The sequence below is a fragment of the Bos mutus genome, chromosome 19, assembly GCF_027580195.1.
Source record: "Bos mutus isolate GX-2022 chromosome 19, NWIPB_WYAK_1.1, whole genome shotgun sequence".
NCBI classification, from domain to species: Eukaryota; Metazoa; Chordata; class Mammalia; order Artiodactyla; family Bovidae; genus Bos; species Bos mutus.
Genome location: NC_091635.1, coordinates 38,800,415 through 38,816,628, shown reverse-complemented (window position 1 = coordinate 38,816,628; position 16,214 = coordinate 38,800,415). Strand labels below are relative to the sequence as shown.

At 52.1% G+C, this 16,214-nt stretch overlaps 1 protein-coding gene across 5 annotated transcripts in view; it reads left to right on the top strand.

Annotated features, from left to right (window-relative positions):
• Nucleotides 1-607: 607 nt before the first annotated feature.
• SGSM2 (small G protein signaling modulator 2) overlaps nucleotides 608-16,214 on the top strand; it is a 37,617-nt gene continuing 22,010 nt past the window's right edge. For 2 of the 5 annotated variants that reach the window (XM_070390240.1, XM_070390236.1), the window contains exons 1-2: nucleotides 664-1,295; nucleotides 6,442-6,517. In XM_070390240.1, the coding sequence (XP_070246341.1) occupies nucleotides 1,239-1,295; nucleotides 6,442-6,517 (133 nt within the window). In that variant the 5' untranslated portion in view covers nucleotides 664-1,238. Of the gene's footprint in view, nucleotides 1,296-6,441; nucleotides 6,518-16,214 lie in introns of all 5 variants that reach the window. The other 3 variants (XM_070390239.1, XM_070390237.1, XM_070390241.1) reach the window with 3 other exon arrangements.

The window sequence follows — 16,214 nt, the reverse complement described above, 5'->3', positions numbered from 1 at the left end:
CTCTAGGCGAAGCCTCTAGGCGAAACCTCCGCGTAAACTTTTCCCAGGCTAGTGGTCTGCTTTGGGGGACTTGAAAACACCGGATGCGGGCTCGAGGCTTGGGCTTTCAATTTCGGAGGGCCGATATGCTTCCTTGAGTTTTTATTTTTTTTGCGCTATCATGTTGCATCACTTAGGAAGATTCTCCATTTGTGCGATAGAGGGCTAAGCCCCTCCTCTCAGCTATCTTTGTGAACGCCGCTCCTCGGTTGGGAGCAGCAGGTGTTCTTTGTCACTTTGGGCCACCGTTTGTCGCCCTCAGTTCCCAGGTGGGGCTGCTTAAGCCTACCAAGCAAATCGTGCTGAAGGTGCTTGTCTCACCTCCAGTTTCCGTGCCAGTTCCCGCTGGTCCCAGTTACTCCAACCCGCGCCCCCACGTCCCATGTAGCTGCGAGAAAAGCCAGACGGGTCGTGGCGACCCCTCGGAGGAGGGACGGCTCACCGTGACTCTGGCGCTCTCAGACCCAGCCGCGCCTCTGCAGACGGGGGCGGCTGCTCTCCCACTCCTCTATCAACAAGGTTTGCAACGGAGGGCGCCCAGCCGGCAGGGGGTTTTAAAGAAACGATGGCGCGCCACCACCTTCCTCCCAGCCGGGGGACCAACACGGGCTTCCCAGTAATCAGACTCGAGGCGCGGGGGTCCCGGCCCCTCCCGTCGGGAAATCGAGCGTGTAGGAATCACGGAACATCCAGCTGGATGGGGCCAGCTTTCGCAAGAGCGACTTGCCCCCCTTAGCCGCCTGGGGCGGGGGTCCAGGGGCGCGCCCCGCCTCCTCGGCCCAGCGCTGTGCAGGGCGGGCGACCGGCGCTCACAATGCGGGTTCGCGCCCTCGGGGCTGGAGCCGGCGCGTTGCTATGACAGCGGCCCGCGGGGCGCGCGCCCGGGCACGCCGCCCCCAGGCACGCGCAGTCTCCCCCCGGCCCGACCCCCCCACCTCCCCGTAGCTGAGCGCACCCCCCCACCCCGCCCCCGGCAGTGGGAAGGGGCCGGGCCAGGCTCCTGACGTCTGTGCGGGGCTCGGAAGATGGCTGCGGAGCCCAGCACCGGGCAGTGGCGGCGGCGGCGGCTGGCGGGGAGCGCGGCGGGCGGGGGCTCCGCCTGGTGCGTGGGGCGCTGAGCTGAGAGGCGCGGAGGCGGCGAGGGCGCGTGGGGGGCATAGGGGGCCGCTGGGCACCTTCCCCGGGTCAGCCGCCGCAAGATGGGCAGCGCGGAGGACGCGGTCAAAGAGAAACTGCTGTGGAACGTGAAAAAGGAGGTAAAGTCGGGGCACGGACCTCCGGGGGCTCGCGTCCCTGTCCTCACGGCCCACGGGACAGAAAGATCTGCGCCCATCCCAGGGTGCGGGCGCTCACCGGCCTCGGACGGGGGCCGGTCCTGGACTGACTGCGGTTCCCGCCCGACTCCCGGATCAGGGGGCAGCACCCCTCGGCCCCAGGGGCTAGGCCGGCGCTTCAGGGTTTGTTTGCTCCGCGATCCCGCAGCTCCCCGCCCTGTGACAGCAGCAGCTCTGGGAGACCGAGGGGGAGGGGTGGCGGCGATTTCTGGAGAACCGAGCTGCCCATTCATTGCCCTCGCCGCCTGGGGAGGGGGCGGGGCCCGCGCTAAACCGGTGACTTGGGGGCTTAGCTCCGGTTTGCCCTACACCCCATTCGGTTATCTTTCTGGGAACTGAGTCTCGGGTGCATGAGGGTTCGCCGCACACCACATCTTCTCACTCCACGCCCACCTCCATACCCAGAGGCCAAGGGGGCTTTTTGAGAATGGTTTTTAAGACTCAGATTTTTTTTTCCTCTCTTTTGAGGAGCCCCCCCCCGCCCATGTCACAAAGAGAAGTCCTTCCCTGTACGTACTAATGTCCTCTACTTTGTCCCTGCCCTAAAAGCCATTTCAATTCATGGGGCGGGGTGGGGGGGGGCGGGAAGGGGAGGTGCCCGTGTGAATGACTCACCCGCATAGGCACGCTGGAGAGCTCCAAACCCAGAGTGGATTAGAATGGATGCAGCCTCTGAATGGAGCCCAGTCAACTCCATGAGGCAGGACACCTGTTTTATCCAGAACTCTATATCCATGCCTGGCACACAGTAGGCACTCAGTGTTGTTCAGTTGCTCAGTCGTGTCCGACTCTTTGCGACCCCATGGACTGCAGTGCTCTAGGCTTCCCTGGCCTTCACTATCTCCGGGAGTTTGCACAAACTCAAGTCCATTGAGTCGATGATCCCATCCAAAAACCATCTCATCCTCTGTCGCTCCTTCTCCTGCCCTCAATCTTTCCCAGCATCAGGGTCTTTTCCAATGCACTGCCTCTTCGCATCAGGTGGCCAAAGTATTGAAGCTTCAGCTTCATCCGCAGTCCTTCCAATGAATATTCAGGGTTGATTTCCTTTAGGATTGACTGGTTTGATCTCAGTGATCATTGGCACTCAATAAATGTTTGGTAAATAAGGCCTATTGATCTTGGAGACTACAGAGTCTGATGGGAATGCATAAACTTTGAAATAGTCTGGACCTAGTTCTTTGTGATCTTGAATAAGTTACTTAACCTTTCTGAGTCTCAATTTCTACATCTCTAAAATAGGGATACTGATATTTAGCTGATACAGAAAAGTTTACCATATTGGTTTCTTTCCCCTTTCCTAGAGGTTACATATTAAAGAGCAGAGACATTACTTTACCGACAAAGGTCTGTATAGTTGAAGCTATATTTTTTCCAGTAGTCATGTATGGATGTGAAAGTTGGACTATAAAGAAAGCCAAGCACCGAAGAATTGATGCTTTTGAACTGTAGTGTTGGAGAAGACTCTTGAGAGTCCCTTGGACTGCAAGGAGATCAAAACATACAATTCTAAAGGAAATCAGTCCTGAATAGTCATTGGAAGGACTGATGCTGAAGCTGAAACTCCAATACTTTGGCCACCTGATGCAAAGAACTGACTCATTTGAAAAGACACTGATGCTGGGAAAGATTGAAGGCAGGAGGAGAAGGGGACGACAGAGGATGAGATGGTTGGATGGCATCACTGACTCAATGGTCATGAGTTTGAACAAGCTCTGGGAGTTGCTGATGGACAGGGAGGCCTGGTGTGCTGCAGTCCATGGCGGGGGGCGGAGGGAGGGGCAAAGAGACAGAACTGAGCGACTGAACTGAGAGGTTTCAGGACTGGAGAAGGCTCAGGGTTCTTATAGAATTCTGGAAGGCTCATAATTAAGGCTCTGCATTAATTATAGCCTGGCTATTGTGCCCTAAATGTGTTTCCTTACTTCCTGTTGGCAAAGAGGCAGCTGAAGCCATCACCTTTCCAACTGTGTTTGAGAAGCTCCATTGTGCTTTTGTTGTGAAGTGGCCAAAAGTTTTTTTAAGTCCAGGCGTATATCACGTTAACATTTAAGCCCTAAGTCTTGTCTCCCCAAGGAAAAAAGAAATCTTAAATCCCAGTGATTATCCTCAGGAAACAGTGTAGTGACAGAGACTCATATGAACAGTGTAAACAAGAGTAAAAATGTAGCTATACCCAAACTATGGGTGCATGTGCTAGGATTGTTGGTGCGTTCCAAATTCGGGGTTAGTCAGGGATGATAGCAGAGATTTCAGGGAAGGCAGTATTTAGAAGGGCTGTCTGTACTACTCTGAGAATGATTCTTAGACAAATGTGAGAAATGTCCAGGATATGCCACAGCTCTGTATATGACCTGATAGAGGTTGACCCGCTCTGAACTCTTGGTTCCCTTGACCTTCAGGGCTTGATTTTGAGAGAAACATATCCTTTCTTATCCTACATATAGAGACAGTGGGGGCGATTGTTGACTAAGCTGGCTTTTCACAAAGGACCTGTAGTCCTTTTGCTTTTTTTGGTCCGCACTGCATGGCTTGCAGGATCTTAGCTCCCTGACCAGGGTTTGAACCTAAGCTCCGGGCGTGAAAGCACTATGTTCTAACCACTGGACCGCCAGGGAATTCCCAGGGCATAGGTATGTGTGTGTGTGTGTTAGTCACTCAGTCGTGCCCGACTCTTTGCAACCCCATGGACTGTAACCTGCCAGGCACCTTTGTCCATGGGATTTTCCGGACAAGGATACTGAAGTGGGTTGCCATTTCCTTCTCTAGGGGATCTTCCCAACCCAGGGATCAAACTTGGGTCTCCTGCATTGCAGGCAGATTCTTTACTGTGTGAGCCATTAAAGGCATCTATAGGTCCTCCTAATCCAAAAATCTGCCACAGCAGCCTGCCTTAGATGTCTACTGGTCTTTGAGCTGTGACATGATGCTCTGTTTAATGTAAACACCCCTTGGGAAGTAATCTAGGAAGCTTTTAATAGTTTAGCGTGCAGGATCAATCGGATCCTCCTTTACCTAAACCACTAACCATGAGCACTTTGCAGTAAGGAGGAGACTCCTGGTCCTTCCTCCATCCTTCCCAGACTTTAGAAGCTCTACCACCTTACAAACAGAAGTGAGGGCCTGGAGAGCAAGGGCAGCATCAGGACGCTGGACACAGGACACTGTCCAAAGAATGGCAAGGCTCGCTCTGACCAGAGCTCACTAAATCAGTAAGATTTAAGACAGGGATTGAGGTAATCCATCCCTCTAATCTTCAGTATTAGTATTTGTCTCTTGGCAGGTTCCCCCAGGGGCTTCCCAGATGGCTCAGATGGTTAAAAAATCTGCCTGCAATTCAGGAGACTCAGGTTCAACCCCTGGATGGGGAAGATCCCCTGGAGAAGGAAATGGCAACCACTCCAGTATTCTTCCCTGGAGAATTCTATGGACAGAGGAGTCTGGTGGACTACAGTCCATGGGGTCGCAAAGAGTCCAATATGACTGAGCAACTAACACACACACACACACCCACACAGGTTCCCCCAGGGCATCAAAAGTGCTTGGCTTCAGTGTTGGGAGCAACTAGAACCTTCTATACTGCTGATGGGAATGTAAATTGGCAAAAATCTCATAATGCCAAATACCCTCATCAGAAATTCCTTGCCTAAAAATATAAATCCAAAGAAATGAGCCCCATGTTCACACAAAGACACATCTAGAGTGTTCATAGCAGCACTGTCCATAACAGCCCCAAATTGGAAGCTACCCAAATCCCAGTCAGCTATGGGTTGTTCACACAATGGAGAATGAAAAATGCACATCCACATACAACATGAACAAATCTCACAGTCACACAAACTACACACTGAGCAATTCCATCTATAAAAAGCACAAAATCCCACACATGTGCTCTACCATGTTAGAAGTCAGGGTAGTGGGTACCTTGGAAAGGAGTAGTGACTAGAAGGAGTCATGGCAGAGTCCAGGGCTAGTTTAGGGTGCTGGTCACGTGTTGTTTCTTGAGCTGATGCTACTTTCACAGGTGTGTTCAGTTTATAAAAATTCTTCAAGCTATGTAATTACGATATATTTGTTCTCGTTCAGTCGCTCAGTAGTGTTGGACTCTGTACAACCCCCTGGACTATAGCATGCCAGGCTCCTCCATCCTCCACTGTCTCCCACCACTCTTGTCCATGGAGTCAGTGATGCTATCTAACCAGCTTACCCTCTGCTGCCCTCTTCTCTTCTTGCCTTCAACCTTTTCCAGCATCAGGGTCTTTTCCAGTGAGTCAACTCTTAGAATCAGGTGGAGCTCCAGCAATGGTCCTTCCAATGAATATATACCCTTTTCTATATACTTATTGTACATCAATTTAAAAGGTTTTTAAAGTGTTTTCTACAGAAAGCTGTGACTGCTTACCTTACAAGGTATTCTGAAGCTTTTACATTCAGGTAGGAACCCGAACATAGGGTTTTGCCTAGACAGAGAGAAGGCTGGGCTTGTGAGCATGTGGGGAGTGTCCCTGAGACCTGGATGGACCTACCCTCCCCTCGGAGAAGGGAGAAAAGGAGGGTCAGGTGTCTTCCTGCGGCCTGTACTGAGACAATTTGTCCCTGAAGGACAAGCCTTCTGCAGCCAAGTACAGATGAGCAAATAGCATCCCATCCCTGTTCTCACAGCACGGCCCTTCCTCCTGGGTTGGAATATCTGAACTGATGGATTAGTGGGTTTATAGCACTTTTTTTGGCTTCCCTGATGGCTCAGTTGGTAAAGAATCTGCCTGTGGTGCAGGAGACCTGGGTTGGGAAGATCCCCTGGAGAAGGAAATGGCTACCCACTTCAGTATTCCAGCCTGGGAAATCCAATGGACAGAAGAGCCAGGCAGGCTACCTTTTCCTGGTTGACTTTCCAAGACATTTGGCAATGTCTGTATTGAAGAAACTTTGCTTCCCCACCCCTCCCATTCCTATCCTCTACTCTGCAAGTGGCTGAACTCAGACCAAGCGGGCAAGCCAAGCTATTTACTTGCTCACAGGCCTTTGATCAATCAATCAATCAATAATGGTGCCGCCCATTTATTTACAGGTGAAGCAAATCATGGAGGAGGCTGTCACCAGGAAGTTTGTGCATGAAGATAGCAGCCACATCCTTGCTCTGTGTGGTGAGTGAGTGACTGGAGGGTAATGAGAGAGGGGTTTAAAAACTGAGGATACTGCCCTGGGGCCACAGGAAGAGTCCTCAGGGTCAGTAGTTTTTAAATCGGGTTGTAAGTCAGAATCAACTCAGAAGCTTATGAAATCTTGTTGGGTCCCATCCCAGACCTACTGAATTAGGATCTCCAGGGCCCAAGAATCTGCTTTATATGTCTAGTCCCTAAAGTCAGTAGTGCTCAAATTTTAGCATCATAGTTACCTGCTGTTGTTGTTGTGTTATAGTGGCTAAGTCATGTCCCACTCTTTGTGACCCCATGGATGGTAGCCCGCCAGGCTCCTCTCTCCATGGGATTCTCCAGGCAGGAATATTGAAGTGGGTTGCCATGCCCTCCCACTTCAGTACTCTTGCCTGGAAAATTCCATGGGCGGAGGAGCCTGGTAGGCTGCAGTCCATGGGGTCACGAAGAGTCAGACACGACTGAGCGACTTCACTTTCACTTTTCACTTTCATGCATTGGAGAAAGAAATGCCAACCCACTCCGGTGTTCTTGCTTGGAGAATCCCAGGGATGGCAGAGCCTGGTGAGCTGCCATCTGTGGGGTTGCACAGAGTCAGACATGACTGAAGTGACTTACAGCAGCAGCAGCAGCAGCCATGCCCTCCTTCAGGAGATCTTCCCAACCCAGGGATTGAATTCATGTCTCCTTTGTCTCCTGCAGTGGCAGGCGGATTCTTTACTGCTGAGCCACTTGGGAAGCCTAGAGTCACCTGTTCGGCTTGTTAAAATAGGTTCCTGGGTCCCAGCCCTGGAGTTTCTGATTCTAGTATCTTTGAGGTGACCCCAGGAATTTGCATTTCTAACCAGTTCACAGGAGATGCCAGTGCTGCTAGTCCAGAGACTGCACTTTAAGAACTGCCGGCCTCAGTAGCTGGGCTGGGGAACCACGGTGCCGGTTTATCCTTGCATTAACTTTGGGGATGGGCCTCTGCCTTTGGATGCTTTCTGTGCTGTATCTGTTTTCTAATCAATCCCACCTGCATTGCTTCAGCATTCCCAACTCGCCAGACACTCAATTGCATGGAAATCCACAGGAGGATCGAGGAAGTCTAGCCAAGACTTCCCCGCTCAGAGAAGAGAAAGTCTGTAATAAACCACCGCTTCCTGCTCAGCGTGAACATTTCTGCCTTTGTAGGAGCAAGACTGTCTCTGCACACAACTGAGTTTTCTTGGATTTCCAGGAATTTGACTTTGAATTTGCCATCTTTTTCAAAAGTATCTATTTATGTATTTTTGGCTGTGCTGGGTCTTTGTGGCTGCACGGGCTCCTCTGTAGTTGCGGTGTGTGGGCCTCTCATTGCGGTGACTTCTCGTTGCGGCGCACAGGCTCTGGGACACGTGGGCTTCAGTAGTTGCGGCTCCCGGGCTCCCGAGCACGTAGTCGTGGTGCCTGGGCTGAGTGGCTCTGCGTCGTTTGCCATCTTTGTGTTGTTTTCCTTGGCCTCTGAGGTTGTGGTTGCTGTTCACGGAAGGGAGGTTGTGCATTTCTGAGGGGAAGGAATCAAAGGAGCAGATCAAGAGAGGGACACTTCTCACAGTAGCCTGGTGAGGCTGACAGAGCCGCCCTTCCCACCCGTCCAGCAGCAGACACCGAAGGTCCCCCAGGTTCCAGACGCTTCCTTTACCAGGCAGGGAAACAGCAGTGACGAGGTGAACTGTCTCTCTGTCCCCAGGGGATTACACTCTGTGGGCAGGCAGACAGAAAACAAAAGCACAGAAATATATCCTGCAGTAACAGGTGTGGTAACAGCTATGAAAAAAAAAAAAAGCAGAGAAATGTGGGAAGCGACTGGGGAGAGGCGGCCTGTGAGCAGAGCCCGAGTAACAGGCTGAGGGTTCAGGCAAATCCTGATGCTCTTCTTCTCAAGTTGTATTGGACACGTTTCTTGACTTCTGTCACCCTCAGTCTGCTCCTCTAAAAACAGGGTGGTGATTCCCACCTCAAGGAATTTTCCTGGGGATTGAGATGATGCATGTGAACATTCCTACCTTTGTAAGAGCTCAGGAAAACGTCCGTCTTTCCTCCTCTTCTGGGCATTAAGGCTGAAGCTAGGTTTGCAGGATTTGAGGTCCTACCATCTCCCTTTTGGGTAAGTTGATTCTTTGAGATGATATAGCTCCAGTACTCTTGCCTGGCAAATCCCATGGACGGAGGAGCCTGGTGGGCTGCAATCCAAGGGGTTGCTAGGAGTTGGACACGACTGAGCGAATTCACTTTCACTTTTCACTTTTCACTTTCATTGGAGAAGGAAATGGCAATCCACTCCAGTGTTCTTGCCTGGAGAGTCACAGGGACGGGGGAGCCTGGTGGGCTGCCGTCTGTGGGGTCGCACAGAGTCAGACACAACTAAAATGACTCAGCAGCAGCAGCAGCAGCAGCTCTTCTCAGGTCCACAGGACCAATCCGATCCCACCTTTTCTCTGGCAGAAGCCCTACTGGGGAAAAACCATGCTGGTCTCGCAATAAGTGACTTTAAAGAGTATTAGAACCCTACTCCCTTCTACCTATGCTGAGTCCCCCTGACATCAGCCACTGTCTGTCATTGTCACCAAAAGGGCTCTGCTGGTGGCCCAGTGGCACCATGGCAATGGTGCTCAGTTTCGTCCGGAGCACACACAGCAAACGCAGAACAATGAAATAGCAAAAACAGCTTGTGCATGGATGCCGAAGGTGGGTGGCGGTGGGGGAACGGGGGAAGAGAGGCAGGCGGGAAGCTGTGGGCATCCCACCATTAGGGTGAGAAGAAACTGCCTGCTCTCCTCTGATCAGTCCAGGGGTCCCGGGGAAACGGCAAGGCTCTCACTTCAGCCTCTTGCCTTGAAGCGCATGGCTCTTTCCAGCAGGCAGCGATACCACCTTCAAAAGCAATGATTCTTGCACTTTCAGTCAGTTTCGGTCACTGAAATAGATCAAGAGCCTATGAAACTGACCCAAGTTTGGCTGGATTTCAGGAGGTACCTTAGGTCAAAGCGCAAACTGAAATGCCCACAGGGTCAGATGAGAAAATCCGGATGTAGAACAGCAGGCAGTGGGCAGGAGTGGGTACAGCCCTGGCCAGGTTTGAAGGGGACAGCCACCACTCAGCTTCTGCAGGAATGCTGGTCCTGGGCTTGCCGTGGCCTTTGTTTTATTTTAAGAGAAGCCAGCAGTCTGGGTTTCTGTATGAAATGTCCCAGTTTTTAAATGCTGATAACTAACTCCCATTAAAAAAAAATTTGTGTGGGCTCAACAAGAGGCATCTGCAAGCCTCTGCCAGTTTGCTGCCTCTGCCTTGGGCTCAGTGCACAGTCACTAAAGGGAACGCCAGCAGGAGGGGCTGCCAGCAGAATAAAGCTAAGTTGAGCCGGGCATCTGAGACCCACGAGAAGAGGAATCCTGACACTGTACTAATGGTGGTGTTCAGTGGTGAGGTGGATCCCAGCTTGGGCTCAAAATAAGGTTGGTTTAAAGCAGTGATTATCAGCCCTTTCTCCTGCCTGCATCACATGGTGGAATCATAACCAGGGATTCCTGGGGGTGTTGGGGGGGCAGGCAGGAAGAATAGGCATGTACTGATGGAAAACTCCAGTCTTTTGGCTTTTTGGAGAGTCTGATATGCCAGGCTCCTTCACCCACTGGGAAAACGTTCAGAAGTGCATTTTTAGTTGGAAGTGGATCCATTCTTCCCCTGGGTCTGGTTTTAAAATTCTTTTGACCATTCTGCATGGCATGTGAGACCCTAGTTCCCCAACCAGGGATGGAACCCATGCCCTCTGCATTGGCAGCACAGAGCCTTAACCAGGGAAGTCCCCTGCCCTGGGTCTTACAGTGGTCCTAGCCATATCCAGAAGTCAGCTTTATTCTGAGGGGAAATGGGAGTGCAGAGAAAGGGAGCGGAGTGAAGGCTGTGGAGACTGGATTAGCTATGCAGTGAGTGACCCCTTTCCCTTGAGCTTTGTAGAGGCCTGGGATCCTGGGCCCCCCTGCCCTGGCCCCTCTGTTCATGGCAGAGGATGGCTAGGGGGTGTCTGACTGAAGAGGGCAGAGCCTGAGCTAGAAGAGCTTCCCTAAGCTTCCTTAGAATATAGACATTTGGACCAGAAACATCACCTTCTGGAGAGCCTTAAAAATGGAACTGAAAAATCCCTGGGTCAACACCTAGCCCCGGGTAAACCCAGGAAAGTTCCTGTTCCTCAAGGGGAAGAGGGAGACTCCGGGCCTGGCAAGGAAGAAGCTTTGTTGTGTGTTTGCTGTGCTTGTTTCTAAACCTGTCTGTCTAGAAGCTGGTCAGGCCCCTGCAGGTGGAAGCCTTGTGAGCAGGCCCTGCTGGCACACCCAGCCGGCAGGGACGGGATCTCTGTGTGCTGCTCTCCTACCAAGGAGCGTGGCTACAGCGCTACCCTGAGATGCCCCCTCCCAGCCCCCCAGACCTGGTGACTGCACCCCCCCTCCCAGAGAACAGACCCAAACCCCACCGTGGGAGATGGTTCTCTGATATCCCCTTTTCATCTTTTTGTTTTAGTTTATGTATTTGTTTTTTTATTTGTTTGGCTGCACTGAGTCTTTGTTGTGGCATGCTGGATCTTTAGCTGTGGCATATGGGCTCTAGCTCCCTGACCAGGGATCGAACCCAAGACCCCTGCATTGGGAATGTGGAGTCTTAGCCACTGGACCACCAGGGAAGCCCCTCTCCCCTTTATCTTGAAAAGTCATGTCAAGTTTGCATTTTCCTAATATGGCCTTTGACACTTTTTGATTGTGGACACTTACTGCTGAGTGAAATGAATGCTTTCTGTTTTCACTCCGCATCTTGAACCCCCACGTGTAGGCCAGTATCTCCCGCCACCCCCTCCTCCAGAGGGCAAGGTGCCTTGTGAGCAACTCAAGCTCAGGGTCAAACAGCGGATTGTCTGAACTCTGCATTTGTAATATGCCTGCTCACTCTCTTCCCATGGAGGGGTCTGGGGTAATTTAGGGCTCCACCGAGGAGCACTGGGCCTCCCCTCAATTCCCAGCTCAGGTCTGGGAGTGTCTGCCTCCCCAGTGTCTCTGTTTGCTCCATCCCCATTGGGCGCTGAGGTTGGATTTTTAACCACCAGTGGGTAGAAGGGTCTTAGGAGACCCACAGAGAGGTTCCAGGCCTGGCCAAGCAGGTTCTTAGATGTGTAGATATCCTCTGGCATTGGGGGTGGGCCCAGGCCAGAGGGAGCCAGCCCTGCCATCAGTCCCCAGGCTCCCTGCCCTCCACCCGCCCGGTCCACCTGAGGTTGCTTCAGGCTGAGGATGAGCTGTAATGGGAGATGGGGGTGGAGTCTCGAGCTGGGAACCGCACCAGGGCTTTATTAACCAGCTCCCTGTTGCTAAGCGGCTTTCATTAGCCGGGGAAGGTCCGCAGCAGCAGCTAGCTCCTCTAGGGAAAGGCGGGGATATACTAATGAGCTGAGAGAAGCAGGTGTGATGGGAAGATGCATCCCACCTGGGATGCTGCCGCAGGTTCTGAGAGTCAGACGCCAGGCAGTTTTCAGTCTCCCTCCCTTCAGTGAAAGGGATCCCTTCTCTCTGCTTCCTGCTCGCACTGAACAAACAGCTCATTCTCAGCATATGTGGCTCCCCACTTTGCACCCGGAAGTGATCGGGTAGGCAGGAAGGCCCTCTGGGGCTCTGGCTCTGCTCCCCTTGCCTTGGGGCGTGGCTGAGGGCAGGTGGCAGCGGTCTGCAGCTGACCGAGACACTGGAGTCCGACAGACCTGACCTGGCTTCACAGACTGACCATGTCACCAAGTATGCCACCATGGCCACTTACTCAGCAACTCTGAACCTACACCATAAGGTTGTTATGAGGGGTTAAAGGAGTGCGGGGGGCAAAGCACACAGCATGGAGTATGCAGTAAGTGCTCAGTAAGTGTCATCACCACCAGCGACCTTCTGCTTTGTTCTTGAAAGTGATCTTATAACCTTCCCCATAAAGCCTCCTAGAACCTTCTCCTGGATTCCCTCTGGGAATCCATGTTCCTGGGAACTTGGAGCATCTGGACAATCAGGAATTTGAACTCTGGGAACCCAATCTAGGAATTTGAAGATATTAAGAAATTATTATTAATTCTGTAGGTGCAGTACAGGTATTAGGCAGATGTTTTTAAAAGTCATCTTTTAGAGATACATACTAAAATATTTATGGGAAAAAATACAGGATGTCTAAAATTGGTTTCCAAATAACCTAGGAATAAGGGGGAAGTGGTTGGAGGCGGTATAACTAAAATAAGATTGGTCAAGCCTTGTTTATGGTGTGTGATGGGTACATGGGGGTTCATTTTATCATCCTCTTTTGTATATGTTTGGAATTTTCCATAATGAAATGTTTTGTTTTTTTTTAAAAAAAAAAAAGGAAGCAGAGGAGAGGATGGATGGAAGAAGAGATAGAAATAGCAAGTATATGTAACTTATTATTGAAGGCAATGGCACCCCACTCCAGTACTCTTGCCTGGAAAACCCCATGGATGGAGGAGCCTGGTAGGCTGCAGTCCATGGGATCCCTGAGGGTCAGACACAACTGAGTGACTTCACTTTCACTTTTCACTTTCATGCATTGGAGAAGGAAATGGCAACCCACTCCAATGTTCTTGCCTGGAGAATCCCAGGGACGGGGGAGCCTGGTGGGCTGCCGTCTGTGGGGTCGCACAGAGTCGGACACGACTGAAGCGACTTAGCAGTTACAGGAAATATTTTTATTTCAACACATCTGTATTGAAGGCATCCTTAAATAGGATTCTGGGCATATAAGCCTACAGAAGAGACAAATAAGTATGCAAATCTGTCCCACCCTCTGGGTGTTGGACCTGGATGTTGGATACAGGAGGGAGGGGTCTAAAGTCCTGCTCCCTTGTGGCTCAGCTGGTAAAGAATCCGCCTGCAATGTGGGAGACCTGGGTTTGCTCCCTGGGTTGGGAAGATCCCTGGAGAAGGGAACGGCTACCCATGCCAGTATTCTGGCCTGGAGAATTCCATGGACTGTATGGGCCATGGGGTTGCAGAGTCGGACACAACTGAGCGACTCACTTCACAGCACTACATGCTAGTCACTGAGTTTTCATAACTGAATTTGCCTTGTAGACTGATGACATTGTGTTCACTCAACACACAGAGATAGTCCTATTCCCAAACTGACCCAGGCTCTGTCCCCAAGGCTGTGTACACACATCTGTGAGCTGTGGGGGCTTCATGGTCTAGACTCGGTACCCAGGGGAGGTGGGAAGAACAAGGGAAGGGACCAGATGTTTCTGAAGGGTCCTCCCTGATCCTGGACCCCCAGCTAGAACCAGGAAGGACCTATTATTGGCTGAGGCTGCTTCCTCCCCTTCCCATCCTTGGTCTTTTAAACCAGAGATAGGGTCTGGGCTGGGGGACCTGGGTAGTTCTAGAGAGCAAACACAAGAAGGGCACAAACCTTACCCTCTCTTGTCTTCAACAGCCCACACTAGACCAGCCATCATCTGGCTGCCCAGTGGTAGGATGGTCAGTTGGGCAGTGGCCTGTCATGGTGAAATTCCAAAAAGAGGAAAAAGGGTAGAAACCCAAGACACTGGACCCCCCTGCACCACCATGAGGGAGCTTCTATAGGGAAAGCCAGAGGCCTGAAACCTCAGCGCTGACCACAACCGCTGCGGCGGGCTCTGAAGGCTGGTTTTGTAAGAAAAACAAGAGCGTTTGCAGCTCCCCTGTCCCAAAAGAAAAGCTCTCGGTGCTGTCTCCCCATCCATCAGTGCCCGTGGGAAATCCTTGACCTTGACAGAGCCAGAGGCGCGCCTATCTGGAGGGGGGTGGGGACCGTGGCACATGTCCACCCTCCCCACCCTGTCCCGCCTTCTCGGGCTGCCTACAGAGACCGCCCCAAGGAAGGGCACCCGGAGTCTCTCCCTGGAGATCAAGACCAAACCCTTCCTCAGGGAGACAGCCCCAAATGACCTGTCACAACAGTCACCACACCATCCAGCTGTGTGGCACATACACCACGTTCTTGAGAGAGGTTACATAAAGGGGAGCAGCTTAATGGTTTAATACCTAAGTGGGGATACAGGGCCAAGGGAGGTGGTGGTTTATTTTTTTTAATTGAAGAAAATAGAGAATATTTATTTACAAATATGCATTCGTGTTCAGTCGCATCTGACTCTTTGTGACCTCCATGCACTGCCTGCCAGGCTCCCCTGCCCATGGAACTTTGCAGGCAAGAATACTGGGAAGTGTTAGTCACTCAGTGGTGTCCGACTCTTTGCAACCCCATGGACTGTAGCCCGGCAGGCTCCTCTGTCCATGGAATTTTTCAGGCTCGAATACTGGAGTGGGTTGCCATTTCCTACTCCAGGGAATCTTCCTGACCCAAGGATCAAACCCTGGCTTCCTGCATCTCCTGCATTGCAGGTGGATTCTTTACCACTTCACCACCTGGCAAGCCCTTATATACAAATGGAAAGTATCTAATAGGGAAAAGTGAAAGATACAGCGAAGAGAAGGGACATTTGCTGGATTGATGTCCTTGAGACAGTGGGTCCCTTGCCTAGCTGGGTGTGGCTGGCACTGGCCTGGCTCCCTGGGCAGCCAGTGTGAGCTCTGCACATGGACTTTGCCATGCATCCCCAGCGGGACAAGGAAGATGGGTATGTGCGGGATGAACCTCATTTCCTTCACCTGTGTAATTCCGGAATCTCAGGGAAGGGCTGTCTCCTCCCAGTGAAAGTCTGGATGGGAGAGTTGTTTCTTGTTTTAGGGCTTTGAACAAAGCTGAATGCCACCCCCCACCCACCCCCCCCCCCAACACACAAAGCTGAAGCAAACAGCCAGCATCACCAGTGCAGGCGGAGGGAAAATGTACCCCCCGTTACCATAGAAATGCTCATTCCTCGTGGAGGCAGCTGTTATAAATCCCTGGGTGGAAATAGCCAGCCAGGGAAGTGGGGAGGGGAGAGGCTTGCGATACCGGCCTCACCTCTTTGCTCCGCCCACTTTATCCACCGCGTGAAAGGAGGCCGCCCATCCTACCCCGGCTTCTATCTCCAGGGGGGTTGCTCCTCTCCTGGAAATCTTGGTTCTGCCCTCCAAGACTTTTAAAAATTCTGCTCTGAGTCAAGTCCCCCAGAACTCCAGGCCCCAGACCAGCCACCTGTTTAACTCTCCTCGCTCAGAGGCTGAACTAGCCAGATGCACAGATGGCAGCCGGCGGAGGTGGGGGCTGGGACACTGAAGACACCTGCTCGTCCCGTTAGCCACCCCTCCCGCCTCGGAGCCTCCGGCCCAGCCTTCACGTCAGGCTGTGCTGACTCTGGACGCCGAGTCCTCCACCTCAGCCAACTAGCGTCATCTTTGGAAGGCCGTTCAGTGGGCCCCCTATAACTCTTCTGGGCTTGTCCAGGCCCCTTGGCTGCTGAACGCAGCTTAGTTGTGGACGTGCGTATGAGAGCCGGGGCTGCTGCTGAGGACCCAGGGCTGATTGAGGACCCTTCTCAGTCCCTACTGCTGCATTTCCTGGGCAGCCATGGCTTTAGTCCATTCTTTTTTTTTTTTTTTTGGCTGTGCTTCGTGGCACGTGGGATCTTAGTTCCCAACCAGGAACTGAACCCACACCCACTGCAGTGCAAGTGCGGAGTCTTAACCCCTGGACCAGCAGAGAAGCCCC